This window comes from Hipposideros armiger, unplaced genomic scaffold, assembly GCF_001890085.2.
Source record: "Hipposideros armiger isolate ML-2016 unplaced genomic scaffold, ASM189008v1 scaffold_951, whole genome shotgun sequence".
Taxonomy (NCBI): domain Eukaryota; kingdom Metazoa; phylum Chordata; class Mammalia; order Chiroptera; family Hipposideridae; genus Hipposideros; species Hipposideros armiger.
The window spans coordinates 359,169-386,115 of NW_017732301.1; the positions used below are offsets into that span (position 1 = coordinate 359,169).

The following is a 26,947-nucleotide window of genomic DNA, read 5'->3' on the forward strand; positions in this document are numbered from 1 at the left end:
TACAAGCACTGCACATCAAAAACAATGATCATATCTGTATGGTATTTCTACTAGCACCTTAGTCCCTTTAGAACAGTGAATTTCCACGTTGGTAGCAGTCATTGAATAAAAATTTAGAAATCAATGAATGATTTCTAACTAGCTAACAGTGTTCTAAAATCTTTTGACTTATTATATATACAAAACTTCTTGCTTCCTTTTATCAAGACCCATTTCATTAACTCCCAATAGTTTTTTACAACAAACATTTTTACCTTTGGAACTTTTTTCTATAATATTTCTGTATTCCAAATTAGGAATACGTGTTTCCATACAACTTTGGCATAACCATTGCAGGCTTGCAAGACTCAGCCCCTATGTGCAAGGACAGCATTTCCACCCTGCTTTTCTCAGAACACAAGACCTCCTGAAGAGGTTTATTAAAAAGTTAAATTCTTGGACCTCCTGAATTTGAATCCCTCGATGATCTGCAGAGAAATCCGCATTTTAACAAGCTCCTGTGGTAATTCTTAACTGTACTAATATTTCAGAACTACTGAACTTGGGGCCACTCAGATCTAGAGAATATAAAAATCAAATACATTTAGATGACATATGTATTTCACATTTCAGAGTATAGAATCAAAGAGCTTTTACTGTTTGGCCAAGATTAGTCAGTTCATTGTTGTCTGTGCCACTAGGTCTTCAGCTATCCAGCCTAATCCACCTCAGACAAAAAAACACGGCCTCCTCTCTAGTATCAACTTTGGGGGATTTTGACTCCTTTTGAATAATGCAGAAATACTTCAATTCTGGACTCCTCCTGAACCTTGGCTCTCTAGTACTCCTTGATACAGAAAGCCCAATACACTTAATAAGAATACACTAAAGAGAAGGAATCTCGGATGGCAGGTTAGCTCAGGTGGTTAGAGAGCAGGGCGCAGTGCTCATAACACCAAGATTGCCAGTTCGATTTCCACATGGGCCACTGAGGTGCAACCTCCACAACTAGATTGAAACAACTACTTGATTTGGAGCTGATGGGTCTTGGAGAAACACACTGTTCCCCAATAATCCTCAATAAAAAATTTTTAAAAAATTAAAAAAAAAAAAAAAAGAGAAAGAACCTCATTTAGTTTAGACTTGAGCCAGTGTGGTCACCAGTTTCAGACCGATGGGTACTATATCCATTGTTGCTGAGTGTATATAATTAAAAATTAACATTTCTGTGATGGCTTCAATCAGAAATGACAGCAATTCTCTTTCTGCCTGTCATGATTAAGTGGTGTGACAATACAACATTCCAATTAATTTTTCTTTAGCTAAATAATTTGGTTGGATCTGATACTTCAGCAAGGACATTCTATTAAACACAAAAATAGATTTTGCTGGAGTTGTAAGTAGCTTACTATTTTCCACTAAACCGGACATTCAATTTATATACTGAAAATGGTAACATTTTTGGCTATCGAAATATTAATAATCATTAGTTCTGATAAGCAGATGGAAGTGATTTGAACTTGAAAGAAGGTCAATGTATTGGAACATAGAGCAATACATGTTTATTTAAAATTCTTGGGGCCGGCCGAGTGGCTCCGTTGGTTAAGAGCTCACTCAAGAGTTTGAGCTCTGAGCAACAGCGGTTCGAGTCCAGCCCGAGCTGAGCAGCCGCTGAGCTGCCAACAGGTAGCAGGATGGCTCAGCTAAAAAAAAAAAAAAAGAATAAAATTCTTAAAGCTTGGTGAATTTGAAATGTGAATGTGAAATTAGGTGCATTTCCAAGCAGAACTTTATCTTAGCCCAATCTATTGAAATAAGCCTAAGGTTATAATTAGTTTTGGATCAGGGATCCTGGATTTCCTAAATGACTTCTATTTGAATATCATATAAGGTCTGGACTTCACACATTATTACCAAAGCCAGTGGGTTTCCTTATGTGAAAGGATCTTGTAAATGTGTAGTGTACAAATGTGTAGCTTCAAATATGGTATGGAAAGGGCTGTAGGCTATGGCTTTGTCAGGGATATAAAGGGTACATTTAAACACGTGCAATTATATGTTCAGGCTCAATACAACTACTGATTTACCTCAATTTTATAAATTTCATACTTGGTCATATATTCTAAGAGTACTTGGCTTGTCATTCAACAATTGTGATTTTCTGATCCTCTCCTTTCAATCTTAAATTCTTGGACTAAATTAATTAAGCTTACAGCTAAATCAGATCAACAGAAAGCTTTCAATGGCACTCTAAGGATTATAGTGGATGTGGTGCCTTACTTGAGGGCTAGACATTGAGGTGAGTAGGTAGGCAAAAGTCATACTGAGTCAAAATATGCTGGGCATTCCCTTAGTACAGTCCATTCAGGAGCCTGACACTCTGTCTTTTACTAAAACCAGGTCTTTCTCCAATGTCAGAATGGACTGTGGGATTTTGGGTTGACCCAGGATGAAGTTGTTGGTTTGCCTTTAGTTCCATGTGGTATGAAAAGTACCCACTGCGTCTTTCAACACTAGTCACACTCAATGCTGCAAACATGCCCATGTTAAGGGATACATAGGAACAAGACCAAAAGAGGAAGGTATAGTCAAGTTTTGGAGCTTTTTTCAAGAGCGTAAGATTAGTGATTGGGGAAAGGTGAGATCAGCTGCACTGTTTAAATTTGTTCACTCCATCTCTCTCTCCTCTCAAACTTAGGTAACTTAATTTCTGTAAGCTAAATGAGCATATAATATGAATACATTCAATTTTCAAAATTTAGCTGTGTCTATATAAAAATGGTTTTTCATTCTTAAGTGAGATTTATAATACATTTCATATGAATAATGAATTATTAGCCAGTAATTCTGACTTACACATTTTCAAAAATTTAAAAATATATTACATGTGACACTTCCTGTTTCTCTTTTCATTACTGCAAAGAAATCCAATTCATTCAGTGGAAAATAACAGACAGTGCCAGAGAATGCTCAATGCCAGGGAACTGTGATAGAAATAGTAGGTTGAAAAAATACAGAGAAGTGTTCTGGGAATATCTCTCCTTCATGTCATATTTCTTCTAAAGTAAATATGTGATGCTACTGTTCAGTAAATGTAGGTCCTTACCATTAGTAGGGATTTGCCTATTCTATTTATTCTTTTGGTGGGTGGAATCATAGAATGTATTTATTCCCCAGTTGTTACCAGTACCAGTCTTATGACTCTGATTAACACTAAGTAAATATAAGGTGAGAAATTCTTTAAAAGTAAGGTACCAAGAGTCTAACTCCCCAGTGTTCAACATGCTTAATTAGAAATGTTGGGTTATGTGGTAATTCTATTCTTAATTTTTTGAGGAACCTCCACACTGTCTTCCATAGTGGCTGCACCAATCTGTATTCCCACTAACAGTGCACGAGGGTTCCTTTTTCTCCACAACCTCTCCAACACTTGTTACTATCTGTCTTGTTGATGATAGCCATTCCAAATGGTGTGAGGTGATATCTCATTGTGGCTTTTATTTGCATTTCTCTGATGATTAGTGATATTGAACATTTTTTCATATGTCTATTGGCCATTTGTATGTCCTCTTTGGAGAAACGTCTATCCAGTCCTCTACCCATTTTTTTAATTGGATTGTTTTTTTTTTTTTTGTTGTTGTTGAATTGTATGTGTTTCTTATATATTTGGGTTATTAGCCCCTCATCGCGGGTGTTGTTTGCAAAAATCTTTCCTCATTCGTCAGCTCTTAGTTGCAGGTGGGTGTAGCCCACCATCAAACAGGCAGTCTTGTTGTTAGGAGCACGTGCTCTCACCAGCTGAGCCATCCTGCCACCTGTTGGCAGCTCAGCTTGGGCACAGCATCACTGGCCCATGTGGGAATTGAACCGGCGGCCCTGTTGCTCGAAGCTCACACTCTTAAGCTAACTCTTAACCAACTGAGCCACTCAGCTGGCCCCATGGTTTATTTGTTTTATTTTAATCTTGCCATTACTGCAGTATCACCAAAGACAGTCTGTTAATTTTGTCATTACTGGAAGGCTCTCCTCATACAGTCTTGGGTGGTGTAGGGGCTGAGAACAGGCCTCACCAAATTGTGTTGCTTTGGCATGTGAATTATTTTGAGCTGAAGGCAGTGGAGGTCCTGCAGTCTCACCAGCAACTTTTACCTCTTTCTTAAATAATTTAAATCATGGGCCTTGCCCATAATAAAAGTTATCACCAGAAATAACTGTTTATGACCTACCTATAGGGAAAGGCAAATTACTGTTTGCCTTAAACAACTGTTCTCATTGTCCTGCAGTGATCTCTTCCTCAACTCTGACCCCCAAGGCACCTACCTCATCTTAGCTCAGAATGCCATTTACATCTCATTTTACCTTTCTGTCTCTGAGCCTCTCGTGTATGTGGGGGTCTCTGACTCTCGTGTATGTGGGGTTCCCATATATACATATATAATTACATTTGGTTATTCTCTCTTGTTATTGTGTCTCATATAGATTTAATTATTAGACCAGCTGAAAGAACTTTGAAGGGAAGAGGAACGTTTCTTCCTATCCTACAAGTGCCAACATTGAGAAAAAAAAAGAAGCAAGGTATATAACTGGAGAACTGGGAGGCTGATCAGCCTTCCTCTTCTCTCAGCTCTACCTAAAGGTAACCAAGAAAAACTTACAATATTTTTTTTCTTTTTTCCCCTGGGGCTGGTAAGGACCCCAAGATGAGGCCTTCGGGATATTCCCAAGATTTGAAAAAGGGAGATATATCAGACAGGAAATAGATGTTGAGCTATAAACAAGAGAAAGGGCCTGTAGAGCATATATATATAAAAAAAATCTTTCCTCATTCAGTTGGTTGCCTCTTTATTTTGTCGATGGTTTCTTTTGCTGTGCAGAAGCTTTTTAGTTTGATATAGTCCCATTCATTGATTTTAGCTTTTACTCCCTTTGCCTTTGAAGTCAAATTCATAAAGTCCTCTTTGAACCCAAAGTCCATAAGTTTAGTATCTGTGCTTTCTTTTATGAAGTTTATTGTTTCAGGTCTTACGTTTAGGTTTCTGATCCGCTTTGAGTTAATTTTGTTACCATATGACCCAGCATTCCCTCTCCTGGGTATCTACCCCAAAAATCTGAAAACATTTATCCATAAAGATATATGTGCTCCGATGTTCATTGCAGCTTTATTTACAGTGGCTAAGACATGGAAACAACAAAAGTGTCCTTTGATAGATGATTGGATAAAGACATGTGGTATATATACACAATGGAATACTATTCTGCCATAAGAAAAGATGAAATAGTGCCATTTGCGACAACATGGATGGGTCTTGACATTATGCTAAATAAAATAAGCCAGGCAGAAAAAAGTCGAGAACCATATGATTTCACTGATAAGTGGTATATAAAACTGAAAACAACAAAGGAACAAGACAAACAAATAAAGAAACAAAAACTAATAGACACAGACAAGAGTTTAGTGATTAACAGGGAGTAAGAGGGGGTGGGGGGTGGTAGATGAGGGTAAAGGGGGTCAAATATATGGTGATGGAAAGAGAACTGACTCTGGGTGGTGAACACACAATGTGATACATAGATGATGTATTACAGAATTGTACACTTGAAACCCATGTAACTTTACTAACCATTGTCACCCCAATAAACTTTAATTAAAAAAAAAATGTTGACCATTACTATCAGGCATCAGCTTAGTTTTTTCTACAGTCATTTGGTTGACACTGACAATGCCCATGATTAGGAACAGCCAAAGTTAACAATTAAAATTCTCAGAAAAGTAGAAATTTCTGGCCTCAATTATCTGGCCTCAATTCAGTGTAACCCTATATGCTGAATTCCTATATTAGGCCAGGTACTGTGTTGGGTGCTGTGAAAGACACCAAAATAAGTAAGATTGTGTTTCTACCCTTTAAAGCATTTATGTTCTCTTATTTCTCCTTGTTGAGTCCTTTTTTGTCTTCAACTCCATGTGGAAAAAATTCAAATCCTACCAGAGTACTTAATAAAATGTAATACTCATTCTCACGACTGTCCCTGCTCACTATAGTTTTCCCAGAGACAAATACCATTTTAGGTCTCACATGTATCTTTTCAGAGGTATTCTCTGTTTATACAAACTTACATGTATGTAAATATACTTTAAATAATATCATGTAATGGAAAATTAGCACCATCCTCATTATGCCAAGCAATCAGCTAGTTCCTGGAATCTCCTCTATTTTCAATTTACACTCTCTCCATAGCTGATTTCATTCAGTCCCATGAATTTAAAAACTATCTATATGATAATGACTCTCCAATCTGAACCTCTAGCCATAACCTTTTCCTGGTATTTTGGGCTTATTTACCCACCTACTCAACATTTCCACTGGAAATCTGATAGGTAGCTTAAACTGAACTTGTCCCCAAACTCTTTATTTCTCTCTACCGTAGTCTCTATTTTTTGTGCCATCTTACCGAGCTCAAAAACAAAACACAACAAAAACAAAAAAACAAATGCCAGCATCCACCTAATTGCTCAAAGAAAATTCTAGGAAGTATCCTTGATTCTTATCTTACTCTATTCCTGCACTTCTAAACCACTAGTAAGTAATTTATCTCCTTCCAAAATATACCTCCCATTCATTTATCTCTCTCGATCCCCATAATTATCATCCTTGTCCAAGCTGGTATCATTCCTCCTGTAGACTACTGCATACACTGTCTTCCTTCCCTTCAAGAAACAAAACAAAACAAAAGCACACACAAAAAGCCCAACTATTTTCCTTGGAGCAGCCAGAGTTGCACTGTAAAAAATATAATGGACTCATATCACTCCTCTGCTTAAATACTTCTAAAATCTAAAGGCTTTCTATCACCCCGAGAATAAAACCCTGGCTGGCTTACCAAGCCATCTGTGTCAGGGTACTATGCTACCTTTCTGACCTCATCTGATACCATTTGCCCTTCATGCTCAACTTTCAATGCTCCCAACTCACCATACTTCTTTCCCTTCCTCATCAGATCAAACTTGAACCCACAGCAGGGCCACTGCACTTGCCAGTCCCTTTGAAATACCCTTTGCCTTCACCTTGGAGTAGTTGGTTCCCTGTCATTCAGACCCAAGTTTAATTGCCACTTCCTCCAAGAAGCCTTTCTTGTATGTCCAGTTAGGGCAACTACTGGCTCTTTCAAACACAACAGATCAGTCATCATCAACTGACATTTTGTTTAATTATTAATCCATTTATTTTCTTGCTTAATAAGCTAAACTCTAAGTTCCATGAGAGCTTCGGCTCTGAGAAACACCTGATTATTCTCCTACCTACCTCAGTGTTTAGACTAGTGCTTGCTGTATACACGAGTGTGGAAAGTATTCAATACATTTTTAAATAGATGAATGAGTGGATGAATATTTTAAGAGCCAAAATATATTTTCAACTTAAAAATAAACACTTGGAGGATGAAGGCTGATGAAACCAATCTTCAAAAAGGCAAGGTTGTTTAGCATTATACCAACAAGTAAACTCTTATTGTTCTTATATTATTCTTATCAATTTTGTTATATTTCCCCTTGCGTTGTCCTGTTTACATTTTCTTTTTTGCCATAGCACTCATCGCTCACTATTAACTCTATTTTCTGCATGTCTCTTGGCTGAAAAGCTATCTCCCCATACTAAAAATGTAAGCTCTGTGAAGGAAGTGATTTTTTTTTTCTTGTTTACTAACCACTGAATTTATAATCTAGGACCATAACTTGAACACAGAGACACTCAAAAATTTTCATTGAATGAGTGAACATATGAGATATAGTTGAAAGTGGTTGATTCAGTTCCTCTCAATTTGCAGTGAAGAAGCAAAAGCAGTTTGATTTAGAGGCAATGGGCCATCTATTCTAGGTAAACACTTTTGATCACAGATCTCTATATATTCCTAAGGCTCAAATTTCTTCAGACATTGGGTAAGCTTTAGTTTTTGCTCCCTGAAAAATGAGAATTAAAGGAAATAAACAAAGCAATTAAACTTATCTTTTTAGAGCAAACCCACCTGGAGAGTTTCAATAATCACCACCAACTGATTATCATTCAGGGATAAATGAGACAAAAGAGAAAATAAGATGGATGGAAGAAAAACCTGCAAGGCACTTTTTGTGCTGCTTAGGATAAGACTTCTCTTGTTTTATTGAATTTGTTAATAAAAGCTCTAAAGTCTGGGGAAATGCTTCCAGGCAACAAAAGGAAAGTTTTGAAGCTCACAGGTCTAAGGAGAAATTAATAAAATGCAGTGGGGAAATTAAGTTGAACAAAAGTGCAATGAGCCATAGTTAAACCAATTAATTAGGCAGGTTTTGATATGTATATACTGAGTTGCTGAAGAATTAAACATAAATCCAAGATTTTAAACCAGGGTTTGGTATTCAACAAAACGGCAAATAGAAACATGCAGAAAACTCATATATTTTTTCGTAGTGTTCTTTGATGGATTCCTCCCATATCCACATGTATCACCATGTTTCTTTTTTCTATTAATCTTGAAAAAAAAAACTATGCTTTCAATAATATACCAGCCTTGGGCTTTGCCTGATTCTCTCCTGCATTCTTTGTATACCAATAAAAAAACTGTATCACTTTTTGCAACATCAATTATAAAAAAATATATATTTTTTTCAGCAGGATGTCTGCCACTTTTCAGGCCATGATGAAGATGAACTGGCTAGTGCACCTGGAGCCTGGAAGGTGTGAGGCAGGACAGGAGACAGGTCAGGACAACAGGCCGGGGAGTCACTCAGATCAGGGTTTAATTCCAAACTTGACAGTGAAGAGCAGTGAGACCCTGCACAAATAATTTAGCTTCGGTAAGCCTCAGTGTCCTCCACTGTACAAATGTTGTACGAGTGAGGTATATTTGAAAATTCCTTGGCACATGTGTGAAGAGATTTCCCAACACAATGGAAGTAGTTAAGAGTATAAAGCAGTTTCCAGTTTGTGGATGCCTTTTGATTGCGAAAATGGCTTGTTTGGAACTTTAAACATATATTCCCACCAATAAGATATTACATATAAAAAATAAAATAATGAAATGGTTAGTAGAAGGTAGGTTTCTAGACTAATGTCCCAAACCTTCAATTATCATAACATTAGTTCAGATAAGAATTGTCCTAATAGTGCTCTGGCTGGGTGGCAACCATGACCTGGTTTCTCCTTGAGTTTTCCTTTTTCAGCATTGCAAGTCCCTCGTTCTGGGAAACACTTTGGTCCCAGACAAACCTAATCATGATTCCCACATTTGGACTTAATCATCATTCATTCATCCATCCATCCATTTTTCTGTGGCACCAGGCACAGTTTAGACACTGAAGATAAAGGCAAATCTCCCCTAAGAAGCCGAGAGCCCGCAAAGGGGGCAGGCAGATGAACAAACGTATTGCTAAACGCTAATGATGAACGTATGTCCAGGGTGCCAGGGCAATACACACATTTGTGGTTTAGAGAGACTCCTAGAGGAGCTGATTACTAAGCTGGAACTTGAACCAAGTTCCTCCTACTTTATTCTTTGGGGCATGTTTCATGTCTGAGCTCAGTATTACTTAAATATACATGTTACTATGCCATCTTTTTATTTGTTTATTATTATTATTTTTAAAGATTTTTATTGGGGAATTGGGGGAAGGGGAACAGACAAGTTGCTGTCCTTTTGTTCTTCAGTCTAGTTGTGGAGGACGTTGCTTCACTGTCCCAAGTTGGCACCATCATTGTGCTCTTCCCGGGCAAGGCAGATCAGTCGCTGGCTTCTGGACGGCCGCTCACGGCGGCTCACAGCAGCCCACGGCAGCCCCACTGCAGCCTAAGCTGTAGCTGGCAACTCATGGCAGCCCAGCTCCAGGTTGAGCTGTTGTTCAGCATCTTAGCTGTGGAGGGCAGCGTCACTGGCCCTCATATGTGGGATCGGAACCGGGGCCCTCTGGCGTCCCAAGCCAGCTCTTAACCAATGCGCCACTCAGCCGGCCCACAATGCCATCTTTTTAGATTCACCTTGGTCATTATCTAAACAGATTCTGAATAACTCTTGGTATGCATGTGATTTTTGTGAAATGTCAGAAAAATATGAATAGAAACAACCACAAACCTTTGATTTTTATAGCAATTCTTTCCACGCTGGAGATACCAGCTAGTTAAAAATCTGCTTTTTGAATGTTAATTGCCTGCTTGCTTTTTCATTATTTGAAATTCATTGCCCAAAGGAAATTATTGTAACAACATGTTAAATTGAACAAAAAAACATAAGTTATAATAAATAACACTGTTCTATCCAGAATAATGTAGCGGTTGCCTGAAAGTTAGCAAGTTAAACATGTTTCCTAAAGCTTGTTATCACGGAACTTGCATTCTACTCTTAATGCTTTTAAAATATTCCTGAACACGCCTCTATCATTACAGCAAATGCTGCAGTAAGACGATAAGACACAGGCTGCTCAGACAACAGAAAACTCTGATGGAAGGAACACGCTTGGAGATTCGGTTCTCCACCTGGAGGAAGCAGCAGGGTTTTCACAGACTCTGGGAGTGAGAGGGGGTGTAATTCTCAGACAGACTGTAAGCTCCATGGCGGGTCAGGGACCACGTCTATATTATTCACTGCCGCTTTCCCAATGCTGGGGACATGACAGAAGCGCAAGATGGTTGAGTAAATCGCAAAACACATTTGAAAGTCTTCACTCTATTTGTAACAAATGATCATCCAGACTCCTATAAACTCTAGGGACTGAAAAGTCCCCTTTGCCATTCATGAAAATCAGTAACCCTCTCTGACATCAGCAAGCGAGGCAGGTAAGTTTCAGTCAGTTAGTTACAACACAGACCAATACTATCTATTCTATATATGTAGAGACCAGTTAGTGTCACTCCATTCCTCAGCCTCAGACTACATCTCTCATCATGGCTAGTCACCTCTGAGATATTTATAGGAATTTACTAAGAATGCGCATGTCGTTAAGAATAAATAATCCTTGTTAGAGTCAAGATATCTCACACCACGCTTTCCATAGTGTATGGACCAAAATAATCCACTTATAGACTCATCAATTATAATTAACATCTCTCTTAAGCCCCAAAGGGATTATAAATGTACATCAGATAATGATCTTATTGACTATGAAGGTTCTTGGTAATTCTGAGCAACCAGACAAATGAAAATACTACAATTCTCACTTGTGAGCACTTTTTTTTTTTTTTTTACATTTTGGTCATTTTTTAAAATACTTGTATACTTGTTAATGTATATTTAAATAATGTATATTTAAAATTATCAACACGTCTGATACATTTAAAATTCAATGGAAGAGTAGAACAGCAAGTCCTTTTAAAGTTTTAAACATTTTCATATTATTATTTACCTTTGAAGTTTACTACACCAACTGCAGTTGAAGCCAATCTGAGAAGATACACAAGGGCCACAACCATTAAACTGGAGACAGGCTAAAAAACAGGAGAAAATAGCGTCATCACGACTAATTGGCAGCAGGTTGAAAACGACAACAACAACAATTGCTCAACCAAAATAAAAGTCACCCACCCATCCCCATAGACATGCAGGATGAACATGCTCGTGCATGTCAAGTACCATGTTATAATTATTGGTAAACAGATCAGATCATCAAACTTGCAAATCAGTTTTTCCACCTTGCTATGTTCACATGTTAACTTACTAGGTAATGGGGTCATCTCCACAGCTGAAATGTTGGTAATTTTTGACATTTGTAACTCTACTCGGTGGTATTCATAAATTGTTCTTCTTCGAACATCTGTAAAAACAAAAGTAGAAAAAATTAAATTTCAACATTTCTTTACCTATAAAACAACAGTGTTTTAATAATGAACACAGAAGTGTATACTTTCTTCCCTGGTGCAGTTTTAAAATAGCAATCCCTAAAAAAAAAACTGACTAAATAAAATAAAATAAAATAAATAAAATAGCAATCCCTTTGAAGAGACTGATTATAAAAAACAGAACAAAACATGACAATCATGTGGCTATGTACCCAGAATTTTTTTTTTTCAGCTGAGCCATCCTGCCACCTGTTGGCAGCTCAACGGCAGCTCAGCTCAGGCTGGGAATTGAACCGGCAGCCCTGTTGCTCAGAGCTCTCACTCTTGAGTGAGCTATAACCACCCAGAGGTCTTTTTTATCAAGGAAGTTGAAAATGTTGATTAGGGTCTCAGATATCTTACTTCATTAGCAAGGCTCCAATCCATTGCTACCCAGGGTATACTTAAGACATTTTTTTGATAGGCTTATATATTTTGAAAGATTTTGACATATGAAATCAAAGAGTTAAGATGACATAATTTATTCCAAACTTAGTGAATCCTTTAGGAATGGGTAGCAATTAAAACTTCTTCACAGTCTAAATAAAATTGTTTTGTCGAAACAAGAGTTTGACTGTTTTAAAGGTTTAGAATAAATTTCTTTAATAAAAGTAAACCCGAACTTAAAAAAAACCAGTATTGCTATTTATTAAATATACAATATCCTATCTAAGGAAGGTTAATAATTTGCACTTATATGGCATGCAGGAATTTGTAATAATTCCTCAGTAAATCCAGCAGTGTCCCTGACAAATAGGCTAGATGGAGCCTTTGACAAGAACTTGAACAATTAAAAATCAGACAAATATAAGCAAACATATTTTATAACAAAACGAAACTTGACAAAATAGATTTAAAATTCCCTTTTAATAAAAGACCTGAACGTTATACTAATGTGCCAGCCTGAGTTTGGTAAATGTCAATGGATAAATAATGTTATCAGTGTTTTAATTAGCTCTTGGAATGCTTGTAATGACAGGAATCCTTTTCCTGAATACTATCATATCTGTCAGGAGTTATTTGGGAAACTATCAGTTATTTTTTAAATATCATGGTATCCAATCTCGGGAAGTCATATGTCACAGTGGTTAATAACACATGCTCTTGAACAGCGTGTCTTGTTCAGATCCCAATGTTGCTACGCAATGTCTGTGTGACCTCGGTCTCTTTTGTGAGCCTCTCCGTGCCTCAATTTCCCTATCTATAGACTAAAGAAAATAGTACCTATATCACTAAGTTTTTTTGAGGATTAAAATGAGATAATAAGTGCAAATTACTTAGAACGAGCCCTTTCACATCACAAGTGTTTAATAAATGTCAGATAAAATTTTTGTTTAAGTTCAATCTGGCAACCACAGGTCATACTGTTCATAGGCTATACATCATAATCTAATTTCTAAAGCTCCCTGAAATCACACAGAGGCCCTGAAATCTGGCTTCTAAGAATTTGTCTCCTATCTTATTTTAGAGAAAGTTAAATCTTGAATAAAGTCAATAGACCCTCTAGGGCAGAAAGCAAGAATATTGTGGCCCAGGAAATATTATAGTTGAGCTAGTTTTTATAAAAGTGATCAGGAAATGTAGATACTTAAACATCAAACATCTATGCACAACCTACACATATCTCTACTTTTCTTCACTCATATCCCTCCACCCATTTCTGATTATTCACCAAGAAATTCTGCTCCAGAAGAAAGGGGGAGGGAATGGCCCCCAAATGAACTCTTTTGGAGCTTGGAGTAGTTCTAAAGTCACCCGCTGAATATATCTTCAGGTTTATGAAATTGGAAAACATTGTTTAGGACCCTAATCCCATTAATTACTTTTTGGTGTAAACAAAAGATGCATATATACTTTTAGAGCTTAAAATTTATCAAACATTAGAGAAAATGCTGACTTCATGGTATTTTGTAAGGCTTCATGAGACACAGGAATCATGTTTTAAAAAATTTTTAAAAACTTTTAAGGCAAGTAAAAACATTACTCAGCTTCTGCCTTTGTCTAAATAGGATGTATTCCTATATAGCCACTTTGCCATATATTTTGCTAAACAGTTTAGTTCTCACAAATAATAAATGGCTTTGTCTTGAGATCACTGGGATGGGGGTCTTGAGTTTTCTTCATATTGAAATTTTGCACAGTATCTACCATATTAGCAGGTGCTTAAAATATTAGTTTTCTTTGCATTTCATATTGTACTTTGCAAAGCTCAAACTACTGACATAATGACTGCAAAGCCTTGGCAGTTAATTACTCGTCATGCCACTGGGGTCAAGGGAGAGAGTGACCATTTTTGCAGTGCTAGTTCTATCACCTGCTCAGAATCCTATAATTAATTACTGGGAGGGAATAGAGGCATTTAACAAAACCAAAATTAATGAGAATAATTTTTATTTGATGACCTGCCAGTTAATGACAGCTTCCAAAGGGTCATTTCTGTTTTGTTTCAGAGACGTCCCTGTCAACAAAAAGTAATTAGGAGCCTATTTACTGGTAGCTCCTGCCAATACTAGAAGCTTTCATTTGATTCCAGAAATGCATTTAGCTCATGTATCTTCCTTAGAAAGTCAGACAAAATAATGTACCAAACATTCAGTTTTACTAACGGTGATACAGCTTCAACTGTTTCCTTACAACTTTCCAAAACCAAGTTCAACTATCATGTCCATTAGGGGTTTTTAAAAATTGAAAAAAAAAAAAATCTCTGAGCAGACTAACACATAGAAAACAAAATAAAGTTCAGTCATCAAAATCTTCAGGTAATATGATTCCAAGTGTAACTACTGAATTGCATGTTGTAGAAATTCTGAGCAACATCTGTAGGCTGGGCAGGAGTGATCACGTAGAAACCCCAGGAATCCTCTCCATTCAATATTCACTCTAGCCGAAATAAACACAGTTTAATGAGTGCCCTGTAGCATGGTAGTCATGATGTAGTTTATTTGCCTGTCTTGAAAGCTAACATTCACATAGAGAATACATGAGTAATTTCCTAAACTGACTGACTCATATCTGTGTAAATATTTTAATATTCTGTCTGTATTGTCATGTAAATGATTTGCTAACATTTCCTTATTTATGTGTTGCCAATGCTTAATGACTGACCCAAATGATTATTTATTTTCTTTTCTAGTTCCAACTGAGCCCACCACACAGTACCACTCACTGAATACTTCTGAATGTAAATAGCATATATTGCACAACTACAAGTTCATCCACAACATGAAGACTCAGGAATAAAAAAGAGACTCTTGAGAAAAAAGTGCACTATTAACAGCAGTTATTAGCTTTTCACACAAAAATGTCATGCATTAACAGAATTAGCTAGCTGTAGTTGCTACATAAAGCGTCCATTATACAAATAGAAAATGCTTTTACCTTGAACTTTTTTTATTCCCTCTATAGTTCTAATTCTATTAAACAATAATGTAATTCAGCATTGGATAAGGCAACATAAAATTTAGATGACTATGAAGTGCTAAGATGAGGCTCTTCAATTTTCCTTTCATCATTCCCTCTCTGCTTGCAGAAATTCAGGATGCTGTTAAAACCTAAGTGGCCTGATTTCATAGGTTACATGATCTAAAATCAGAAACTTGATCTAAATCCTCACTTTTCTCTACCCTCCACAAATATTTACTAATGGTTTAAACAAGATGCACTTCCTGAATTCATTCAGGAATCAGTTTGTCCAAGAAGCGTCAGGACAGCAAATGGTCCACGTGGCGCCACAGTGGGCAGGTGTGCCAGCTGTGGGGATTGTGGGCCAGACTCACATCCTGGTTCCCACTGGCCCAAAAACCGGTCCTCTGAAGATGCAGCCTCCCCCAGCAGAACACATTACTTTACTCCTGAGACTTATGGGGAAGACTTTGTAATGTACTTTTGCAATGTCATTTTTTTTTTTCAGATTGAAAAGAGGATTGTGACTTTATTAAATAAAATTGTTTGAAATGCAGTGAGATTTCTTTCTTTTAAAATCAAGCACTGAAACACTTTTTGTGCTAAATCACTCAGATATTTGGCACTTCAGTGAGGAAAAAGCTGTGCATTCTCAAGAAACTAAAAATCCTATAGCAAACTTCAATTGGAAAAATTAACAGGGGGGCCTGGTTTTAAATGAAGGCAACCAGTAATAGTTAAAAGTAGAAATATTCTCTGCGTAGTAGGGAAGTGTAAGTTAAATTATGTAATAGGGAAAAAGTAAGAAATAGTTCAGGCAAGGGAAAGTATAAATTTGAAGGCAAACATGAAAGAGAAAAGTGGAAAATCTAATCTCTGAGGTCATAATTTAAAACAAAAAAGGCAAATAGAATTTGATAGAACAATCCACTTCAGATTATTGTTGAGAACTATTTGGCTACTTTCCTATGCCTTCCACAGTAAGGCAACCACAGAATGGAGCTTTGCAAAGAAAGATGAGCTTTTGATTTACTATTTGAATGAAAGAACATTAAGTTGGGTTTCTCTTCTTTAGACCAATAAACCCTAGTCTAATAATGGTACCCAAAGGTATTTATCAAATAAATGAATGTTTAAGGGTCTTGAATTTTTAGTCCATTCTGTGACTTTTAGGATTTTACATTAGAAATAAAATAATTCAAATATTAATAAATACATTGAGAGAAATATCTCTAAATTGGTAAAAATGTACTTTTTCTGAGATTGGTATAGGATAAAAAGTCAATGAATGAATGAATGAATGAATGAATGAATGAATAGAAATAAAAGGAAACAATTTAACCACAGGTTCCTGAAGGAATTCTCTTTTGTTCGAAAAAAAAAAAATCTCTAATATGTTAAAATGAACTAATCAGTAATTTCCAATATCCAGAAAATTCCTAAATTTTTGTTTCTTTTAAAAAATTAAGTCAGGGTCAATCAAATAGGATATATTAGAAACATATCTATTTTAAACAATAAAATATCACTTTGCATAATACTTTCTATCTTGGAAGAATTTTATAAGAGAATATTTGATGGGGAAAATACCATATCTATTTCTTTTTCCTTTTGTTGAGCGTTGAGCAAGCTAGTGCATACTTGAGAACCAAAGCACTTAATGAAACTGTGCTATAAAAAAAGGCAATCTTATCCTCTAAAAAATGAATACTTTTGAAGTATTTTCCGTTTTGAGAACAGAGAAGGTAAGGCAACATAATGCACTGAAGTATTTGTAGACTGATCTGTCCTACATGAATGAAAAGACCCTGATAACTTTGAAAATAACAAGTGAGAATCACTTCTTTTGAAAGAGCTTTAATTGGGTTATATAAACTATTATGAAAGAAAAAATTTTTCAAGTTTTTCCAAGATTATTTATTTTTTCCATAGTGTGTTAACATATGTATATATATATATATATATTTTTAATAATAGATGTGTCCTACCACCAAATCAAAACTACAATTTTTTTTCTATGGAGTGGAATGGTTTAGGTATTATAATGGAATGATTATATTTAAAAGTGTATTATTTAATCGTATCTAAAATTTCAAGGCCTTCCAAAAGGTAAAAAAGAAGTAAAAAGCGTATTTATGTAAGTATTATACTTGAAATTTAACATTTTATTTAAATATGTGTATATGGTCTATTGCCACCCTGTCCAGAATGGTAACTGCTAGTCACATGTATCTGTTTAAATTAAAATTAATTAAATCCATTAAAAATTCAATTTCCCCATCTCACTAGCTACATTGCAAGGGCGTAGTAGTCACACGTAACTAGTGAGAACATACTGGACAGTTCAGATTTAGGACATTTCATCAGAGTAGAAAGTTATATTGAACAGTACTGGCCTATGCTACTATTTTTTTGAGAATTAAAGCTGAAGACATTTTTCATAGTAAAAAGCAAATCTCTGTTTTTGTTTGTTAAGGCTTTTTTTTTTTTCTTCCAGTCTGTAAACAGTTTTGGTGAAGTTCTTTGAAAAACTGCTGCCTCATCTATAACCTCATATAGAGACCATATATGTCAACTATATACAATGTCACTCAAAGAGTTCACTGAAGCTCTAAGTATTTTGAAAATATATTTGTTCTCCAAATTAGCTGTCAGTTTTATATCTTAAAATGCTAATGTTTTTTATTGAGCTGTGAATAATAAAACCAAGAGAGCAAAGGTACACTGTAGTGTGAACAACATCAAAAACCTTTAAAACAGCAGATGCTGATGAGGAAAGGCCTGATGTTATGAAAGAACCTGATGATGTGCTGCTGGTCAGAAGAATAAACTTGAGTCATCTAAGGGATTCAGAAAAAGTCATTATCTTAACTTGTAGGAGAACTATTTTCTGGTTAGGTCAGCTGCTTTCCAGATTGGTTTCTAGTACAAGAATTCTGCATGTGTGTGCTAAAGTACCCTTCACATCACAAAAATGACAGAGCCTGAAGTTTCAAAATAAAGGAACCCTGAAGGCATGAGAAGCTTTTCTGGGTTTCTTGCTGGAAATGTTATGCTCATTAAGCTCAGAGAGTATAGAAAAGGTGAGGCTTGATGGGGAAGGTCAGTACCCAGGAGATTAAGATTGAAATTCAAAACTTTCAATTGGAAGAGAGAGAAACAAACAAGCATGAACGGAACAAGTGAGAACTGCACATTTACCCAGGAGGAGCTCTGCACACTGTGTCAAAGATTTGGACTGACATAAGCCGAAGCTGAGAAAGAATTACTTAACAGAGCTGTTTAACAAGAAATTATGGAAACTACACATGGCCTGTGAATATATGACAGTGTTAAAACTTTCTGGTAATCAAAAGAATATTAGAGGAACAATGAAATACATGTCCTGCTTATCAACTTTGCAAAGTTTAAAAAATGATCATCATGTCTGATAGCTTTGGGGAAAGGGATTTAATATAATGCTGATGGGGGAGCAAACGGGTACAATCTTTATAGAAAACAATTTGTCAACGTGCATAAAAAAACCATTGACATTCAACGGCTACATATTCATTATGAAGAATCAAAGATGTGTAAAAATTTAAGAACGAGGACGATCAGCACCGTTTCACTGATAATTAATGTGAAAAGCAACCTACCTGACAAACCAGTGCTGGAAACAGGTTACATAAATTAGTAAACAAAAGAATTTGTTGCAGCAATTCATGACCACAGGTCAGACAGGTACTTAGCAGCATAGAAAAAAATGTGTTGTATAGATAATGGGAAACACAGGTGCCAAAAATAATTACAGCATAATGCCAACTTTCTTAATGTGTGTGTGTTTGTATGTGTATATACTATAAACAAAAGATTGGATGCAGATACATAAAATCATTGATTGCTATTTCTTCACAGTAGATTCAGCAATTTAAATTTTCTTCTTTGTGTTTTCTGTTATTTTACAAATTCCTCGGAATTAACATGCACTATGCTTATAACAACAGGGATGCTTTTACACGTATTCCTGTAATGAATAACCAAAGTCATCATATGCAGACCTGTTTTTCATAACTGTAGCTGTGGGGACTGACTCTGTGGCTCTTTCTGTCTAAGTGCTACAAAATATTTTATGGAAAACAGAAGGTGATGCAGAAGCATAGGTACACCCAGACAAACAAGACATTAAAAGACAATGTCATAGAAAGAGTGAGTCTCAGAGTTACGGTGTCAAGGTGGTACCTCAGTGGAAATGCCCTGTGCCCCTACTCTATGAGCGCTTGGCCTGGATGTGGACATCTTAGCATCATTGTCTTTTTAAAGTTATAATGTTGTTGTTGATGAAAAATGCTTACTTTGTGCCAGTTACTACATGCTGCATACACATTGCACCTTAGGTACTTAGACGGCCATTTTGTATCTAAAGAAACTTACAGAAATCAAGTAAAATGCTTCAGGTCTCGTGACAAGTATCCACACTACACTAGCCCTTATATTTTCTAAACTTTTAACTAATTTTTATCTTTCCTTTTATGTATTTTTTTAAATATAAGGGCTAATTTCACTATATACTGTTTTCATTTTTTTTTTGAAAGGGCAAAGGAATTTCCCTTGTAACCTTAGACCTACTTACCAATTTACTAACAATGCCTGAATTCACTTTGATATTTTAAACTATCAGATCACCTGATCTTTTGGGAAAGATAAAGACTACCTTAATAAACTGTGCTCGAAAGTTACATTGAAATCATTTGCAATTTGGAAGCTTTTAAAAACTGAAAAACAAGTGTTTTGTTGTTGATGTTATGATGAAGGTGTGGGGAGAAATCGTCATAATAAATAAATTAAACTGGAGTGACAGCTTTTTGAAAGCTTTACCAAACCTTCACCAAATCTGATAAGAATGGTCTAGCAACTGTGGCCCCCTGGGAAAAATTATTCTCAGGATGGTAGCTCGCGTTCCCATGCTGCCATGGCTAGATTAAGCCAAGGATCTAGGTTCTATACCCCATGTAACCAAAATGATTAAAAGAACAGAAAATTGATCTTATGAGAACAGGGTCCTGTGTAATGCACCATGGAATACAGAAGAAATAAAACCACCTATTACTTAGGATAATGATCAGTTTTTCCCTAAAATCACTCAGGAGAAGAAAAAAAGGGTATCAGAGATGAATGATTTAAATTCCCTCCTGAGGATGCTTCCTAATAATGAGGGCTGTTAAAAAAGGGAACACATTTTTGAAAAGAACTTAAATATTTCTGTAAATTCTGATTGCACAAATAAGTAACATACTGACCTCTAGGAGTCATCTTATTTTGTCAGGGAAAATAATACTTGTATAATTTGTATTATGCTAATTTTGGTTTGCCTAATCTCTGGAGTAAATAAGTGCACTATTTTTTTTTCCAGCTGAGACTACAATGAGACTACAAACCATATCTTGTATACAGAAGCTCACGTAACAGGCACTGTTATGCTTTATAAATGTGGGAACAGATTTTAAGGAGATTTAAATTTTTCCCTTCCCCAAATGATTTTTAAGTAGCACGTATCAATTCCAAAGTTCTTGCTGAAATAGGTCCAATCTAACAGCAGTGATGAGTAGATTAGAAACTCAGAATTCCCATCCCTCCTTGGCTAATTTTCTCAGGATAGAACAGTGAAGGTCAACAGGAATGTGAATGTCACTCCAGCATTAGCTTGCCTGAGAGAAGCTTTTCCTTGGAAAACTGGAAGCTTGAGTAATTTTTTTAGATAACTGCTGAGTCCCAGACTTTAGACAGAATCTGTTCTCAAAATTCATAGGAGTTTTGCCAAATTGTTCAATAAAATTTAAATTTGGAAAGGATATTTTCCCCCCAAACCAAATAATGGTTACCTTATTACAATATACCACGGGAGGCAAAGTTTCCTTTTGGGACAGTTTAATAACTTATTTAACTACAATTTTATCATGTCTAAGTTCTGACACATTACTTTAATATTAAAATACATTTGTAAAAATATTCTTTTGTACTTTGGAAGGTCTTTTCCTCTAAATAACAATATATTAGAACATCAGTCCAAGATGCCTTCTGCAGAAACTGTGAATAAAATTCTTTCTGGGATGAAAAGAGCCCACCAGTAACTAAAACTAGCGTTTCCTTTCACTTGTGCAATAATTGATTCAGTCCTGTTTGATTTCACACCTCTGAAAAGAAGAATGTGAGAATACTTCTCTTCCAACAGGAGTCCATGTTGGTTAGGACTCTGCTTTTTACTTAAGCGTTCAGTCAGAATGCCTTTACGTTGCCTACACGTGCTAATCTATCCTTGCTTTGTTCACAGTACACTTTCGTTTCTGGAAAATCTGCCTTGATCTGACAGTTCCCTTGAACACTACCTCCCACAGGTTCTCAGCTAACACGGAGAAACCACCATGATTCATGTTCTTCCCCACACGGAACTGCCACATATGATTGTCATTCTAAACCGTAGTTGTAAGAAGACCCCTATTATGTGTCCAGCCAATCCACTTCTCTGAGAAGTCTAAGTAATCTCTGCTCTACTTACTTATGATATTTTAGAGATGACATAATTAAACAGCATTAGCTCAAGTCAAGACCAAATAACATATGTATGTGACAAATTAGTCTATCACTATCATAAAATTAAGAAGAAAAAGAACTTTGAACAAAAGCGAAAAAAACGACCTAATCATAATGAGTCCTTTTTTTATCACCTCTTGCTTTAAATAAGCATGTTTAGGACATAAACAAACGAACACTTTCAGTATGAACACATCCAAGGATCCCTTAGGACTGTTCTTGAAAAAGAGGAGGTTTAAAAAACAGATGCTTTCAAATGATTTGAAAGCTATTTACATGATCAGACTACTGTAAGTAGCAATTACATTTTGAATTTCTAATATGATGTACAGCTGTTCAAAGTAGTACATGTGTTTTTATTCTACAAAGGTAAACTAGACTAGGGAGGACAAAAATGATTTAAACAATGAAAATACACATCTTCTCTGGTAAGTATAATTCCACCAAAGTTTTTATGTACCTTCATTTATACTTTTTCTTTCATCTTCCTTTAGAGTCTCAAGCAGTTTCATATGAGCACGTTAAACATAAAACGGCACAAAACTGCTCTTTTGCTGATAATTGTATTTCAACTAAATAAACAAACAAAAAAATCATACACCTCTCAGTCAAATAATCTCTCTTTTATGTTCTTATTATTAAAAAAGAAATACATCTGCACAACTAACTATCCCAAATAATCCAAAACACACAGTCTTGCTTTGGCTATTTAACTTTACCTAAATTATTAGTTCAAGAGGAACAGAGAGAGAGAGAGCAAACCTCAGTAAAAGTTAAACCAAACCATGTAATTAACAAGCAGCAATTATCTAAGTGACTCTATGGAGCAAAGAGTTAGCATCCACCCAGATCAATCTCCTTTAAATTTACCCCCATGGCAGGCTCAGACTTTGCGATTACCCTTCTTCTACATACTGGGAATTTGTTGGATCCTGTGGACAACGACAAATGCATCAGACAGCCCCACTTTCACTGGGTGATTGGTCGAACTTATCTGTGTGACCAAGACAGGAATCTGAAAAAGAAAAAAGCAGATGGTTATATGTTGGATTTTATTTTCACTCAGTGGTGGGGGTGGGCAGTGTGATCATCTTGTTTAATGGATAAATTCAGGTGATGGGAATGCAGAACTAGAGAGACAGAGCAGTGAATATTTGAGAAGAAAGACATACACTACCTAAAATAACATCCATTTAGTGCTATTTGATGGGTCAAAGTAACAAGATAGCTCCTGGTCCTATAGATGGCAACTTGATGATGAAACCAAGAGATTTCCAGAGAATCTAACTGATGTTGGATGCTGAAAACTTGTCAGAAATACTGCTACACCATGAGTGCATTTACTACTATCATTTCAGGAATAAAAATTCTTCTTGCACTATTTGTTTTCCTAAAAGACAATTACATATTTATTTTCGTGGTCTAAAAAAATCCTTGTTTATATGTGGCCTTATACATATAAACCCTAGAGAAAGACAGATAACTCCACTGCTAAATATATATTTTAAAAATATCATTGTTGATTACTACGTAGTGATATTTGGCAATTGTTAACGGATGTCAAACATCACCATTCTGGCTGAAACTCATGGAAAACTTGTGAATTATTATGGGTCATCTCAAGTTCACACTTCCTAAATTTGAACCTCAATGGAACCAAAAGATGAAGATGACAGACATTTCTAATATTTATAGTTTAAAAATTAGGATACATTGACAACATATTAAACATGATGCAATAATTATAAATGAGACCAACTCTTGGAGTCCATTTTTTCTAGACTTAGAAGAGTCATTGGAAATATAATTACTACATTTTTTATTACCATTTTTATAAAGATAAAAATGGGAATAAAATCTTCTTCAATAAAGAAAGAAAGAAGAAATGAAAGGGAAGGATAAATGTACCAACAAATCTTTAGGTAGAATAAACAGACTGTGGGCCATCTGTGAGTAATTCATTAAGGAACATATTAGATCACACACTGTTACGTAAACCATAACAAACAGCATAGCAAATAAGTTGGAGAGAAGACGTAATGCTTATTTTTGCCCATGACATTATGAAATTGTAAAAGGGCTCTTCTGTTGGAATTGACCAATTAAAAGGAAATTTTAATGTTTCTGAAATGTCTGAAATTATCTTGAGACATGTAAATGGAAGATGATATTTTCCTTTATGCACCAAAGCAGTCCTGTCTTAAACAAGGTTAAGGTATTGCCAGTTGTAGATCAAAATAAATAAAAAAAACCTATAATTTCAGTTCCTAAAAATTCATTTACTATATGAAACTCTGACATACTTTACTTAGTAATTTCTAAGCCATATTCAATAGCAACACATAAACCCCTTTTCTTAATGGGCATTATACTATTACCCAGTTTTGTACTCCATGTGGAAGAGTACTAACATAAATATAACTTACATTTAAGACAGACTTACAGTTAAAGATGAAAAGACAAAAGGATGGAAGAAATTCCCAATCAGGTTATACTTTGTATATCCTAACAAGACAAAGTCATAATATTTTTAAACAGTATCATTAATAGATGCCTGCCTAGGAGTAAGTATAAAAGCTTTGCTATGGCCTTTGTCACTTGCTTTCATGCTCCAATGTTTATGATTGCAGGTTTCCTCTGCCAGATGTGAAGTATTTTACCACATAATTGTGTGGTAATTGATTATATTTCTTGTTTTCCCAAACTCAAATCAGAACTTGAGTTTTTATTGCTATCAATCGGAAAATTGTATTATGTTGTTATGAATATTATATTTTCCTACCAGTGTTTGTCTTCCAGGTCACATGTCTTGGTTCCTGCAGACCTGCTAGTATAGTAGGTTTCCTTCTCTTCAGATTATCTACTCTACTTTTTCTGTCTCTCTTCTTTATCTCTTTTCTTACCTGGCCATCTTTCATTTGATTTTGCTTTCTGCATCGCTTTCTTTCCTTTCACTCCCTTCCTTTGTATTTTGTGTCTAAGTCAAACCCTCTCCTCTGGTGCTTTTTATCTGTGGTGGACTGATTGCATTAATGGCTCAACGCATGGCCTCCTTGTATCCACACCCTCTGCTTTTTACTTGGTGGTCCTCTCACACTCTGACTCTGGGTTCAGCAACATGGCAAAAGAAGAAAACAGCAAACACAAAGCAAGAAGGAGGCTTGAAAAGTGCTTGCACATTTCCACCTCCATTCTTGGTCTCCTGCCACTGCCGTGAGAATGAAACTTGCTGGTCTGCTGAAGATGGATGAGAAGAATATTGTCCTTCCAACAGAGATCATTCTTGACCAGCTAGCCCCTGACCAGTGCACCAGCTGACACGTAGTAAGCTCAGTTGAGACCAGTAGAGCCCAACAACCCAGATTCCTGGACCCTCCAAGCTGATCTATAGATATCTTGTGAGAAATAAGAAATGTAGTTGTTTTAAACCACTGCTTTTTGTGGTCATTTGTTATCCAGCAACACTAACCAATATGTTCTCTATTAAAGATCTAATAGCCAATACATACTTCTCTGGATACTTCTACATAAAATGAAGTAGAAGTCTGCCTCTTAGGGTTATGGAAATCAGATAAATACCTCTTCACTTCTAGGTATGACTCAACTTGAAAGACTGGAATGTTCCAGTACAAAAATTTCATTTTCTGTATCATTTTTCACTCTTCTCTTTATTGTCTAGTTTATTCCTTCTCCTCTGGATTCCAGAAACTAAGACCAACTTGTATGTTACCTAGATCCAGATTCGTTTAACCCACAGAAAGCCCATCCCAAACCAAAATGGGTAGAGAGTTTTCTGTCACTGAAAATAATCCCATCATATATTGGCCAACCCTCTAGGAAGATAGTTGTAGATGACTTTTAATGACCTTTCAGGCCTCAGGTTCAATTATTTCATTCTATTGAATGATCTTGACTTGTCCAAAGTCAATTGTTAATAATGATATAGACAAAAATGCAGGGGGTGATATTCTACCTATATGTAGAAAGAGCAGAGGTAGGTATAAACAATTATCTGCATCTAAGAGTTACATTTTGGCTTGCTGCCAGTTTTTAATTCATGGATAGTGACTTCTGAGGACTTTGTCTACAAATCACTACTCCCATAAATATCTCTATTATGAGTCATAATATAATGTGAGAATGTACAGTGGAAAATAAATTTCTGAGAATGTCTACTACATATAAACTATTTTCCTCAAAAGGCATATATGCTCTCCATGTCGATACAACAGAAAGAATTCACTCACTCATCTATCAGATATTAATGGAATATTTTCTCTGTATTACTGTAGGCACTGGAATTACAGAAGATAACAAAGACCCTGCTCTCACAGAGCTTACATTTTAGGGGGTGGAGACTGACATCAAAAGAAGTGAACATAAAACATATAGTATGCTAGTAGGTGGCAAGTGCTAAGAAGAAAAGGAAAACATGGTAAAGAGCTAGAAAGGGAGGGGAGCCTCTTTAAGAGGAGTCATAGAAAGTTTCTGTGAGAAGGTGACTTTTCTGTATTAAGAGGGCCTGCCATATCAATGTTGGGGGTACAGCTCTGAGTATATACAAAGGTCTTGACTGAATTGCTTTTGGTACCTTTTCGGAATTCAAAGGTTATCGTTGGAGCAGAAGGAGTAAAGGTGTCAAAGGAGGTGGGTGGTGGTGGGACAAACCATAGGGAGCACGTATTCCCTGCAAACCATGGCAGTGACTTTGGATTTGAATCCAAGTCACATGGGAAAGGGTTAGAGGGTTTTGAACAGAGGAAGGGTGTTCCCTTACATCTGAAAAAGATCACACTGGTTTCTGTGTGATCAAGACTGTGGGAGCAAGGAGAGACAGAAGCACTAGTTAGGAAGCTATCTCAGTTGTCCAGGTAAGGGATGGGTGGTTTGGACACAAGACTGGTAAGTGTCAGAGGTGGACACGGACCAGGAGGATGAATGCCAGATGAATTGTGAAGGGACTGCTATCAAGTCATGCCACGAATTTAATAAGGAGAGTGAGAGAAGGAAGAAAGTCAACAATGGCACCACGGCTTTTGGTCTTAGTAGCAGGGAAAATGAAGTCACACTTTTCATCCGGGACGCCATGTTGTACACCTGCAGCTCATCCACACTGCAGGCTCTGTGAATGGCTGTGCAGAGAAGAACCTGGGCAGCTC

General features: G+C 36.2%; 1 protein-coding gene across 1 annotated transcript in view; it reads right to left on the reverse strand.

Annotated features, from left to right (window-relative positions):
* The window catches only part of PLXDC2 (plexin domain containing 2), a gene marked incomplete at its 5' end in the record, with an annotated part of 245,593 nt that overhangs the window by 93,144 nt on the left and 125,502 nt on the right, over positions 1-26,947 (reverse strand). The window contains 3 exons of the mRNA XM_019630832.1: positions 11,345-11,426; positions 11,657-11,752; positions 22,704-22,803. Of these exons, the coding sequence (XP_019486377.1) occupies positions 11,345-11,426; positions 11,657-11,752; positions 22,704-22,803 (278 nt within the window). The remainder of the gene's footprint in view (positions 1-11,344; positions 11,427-11,656; positions 11,753-22,703; positions 22,804-26,947) is intronic.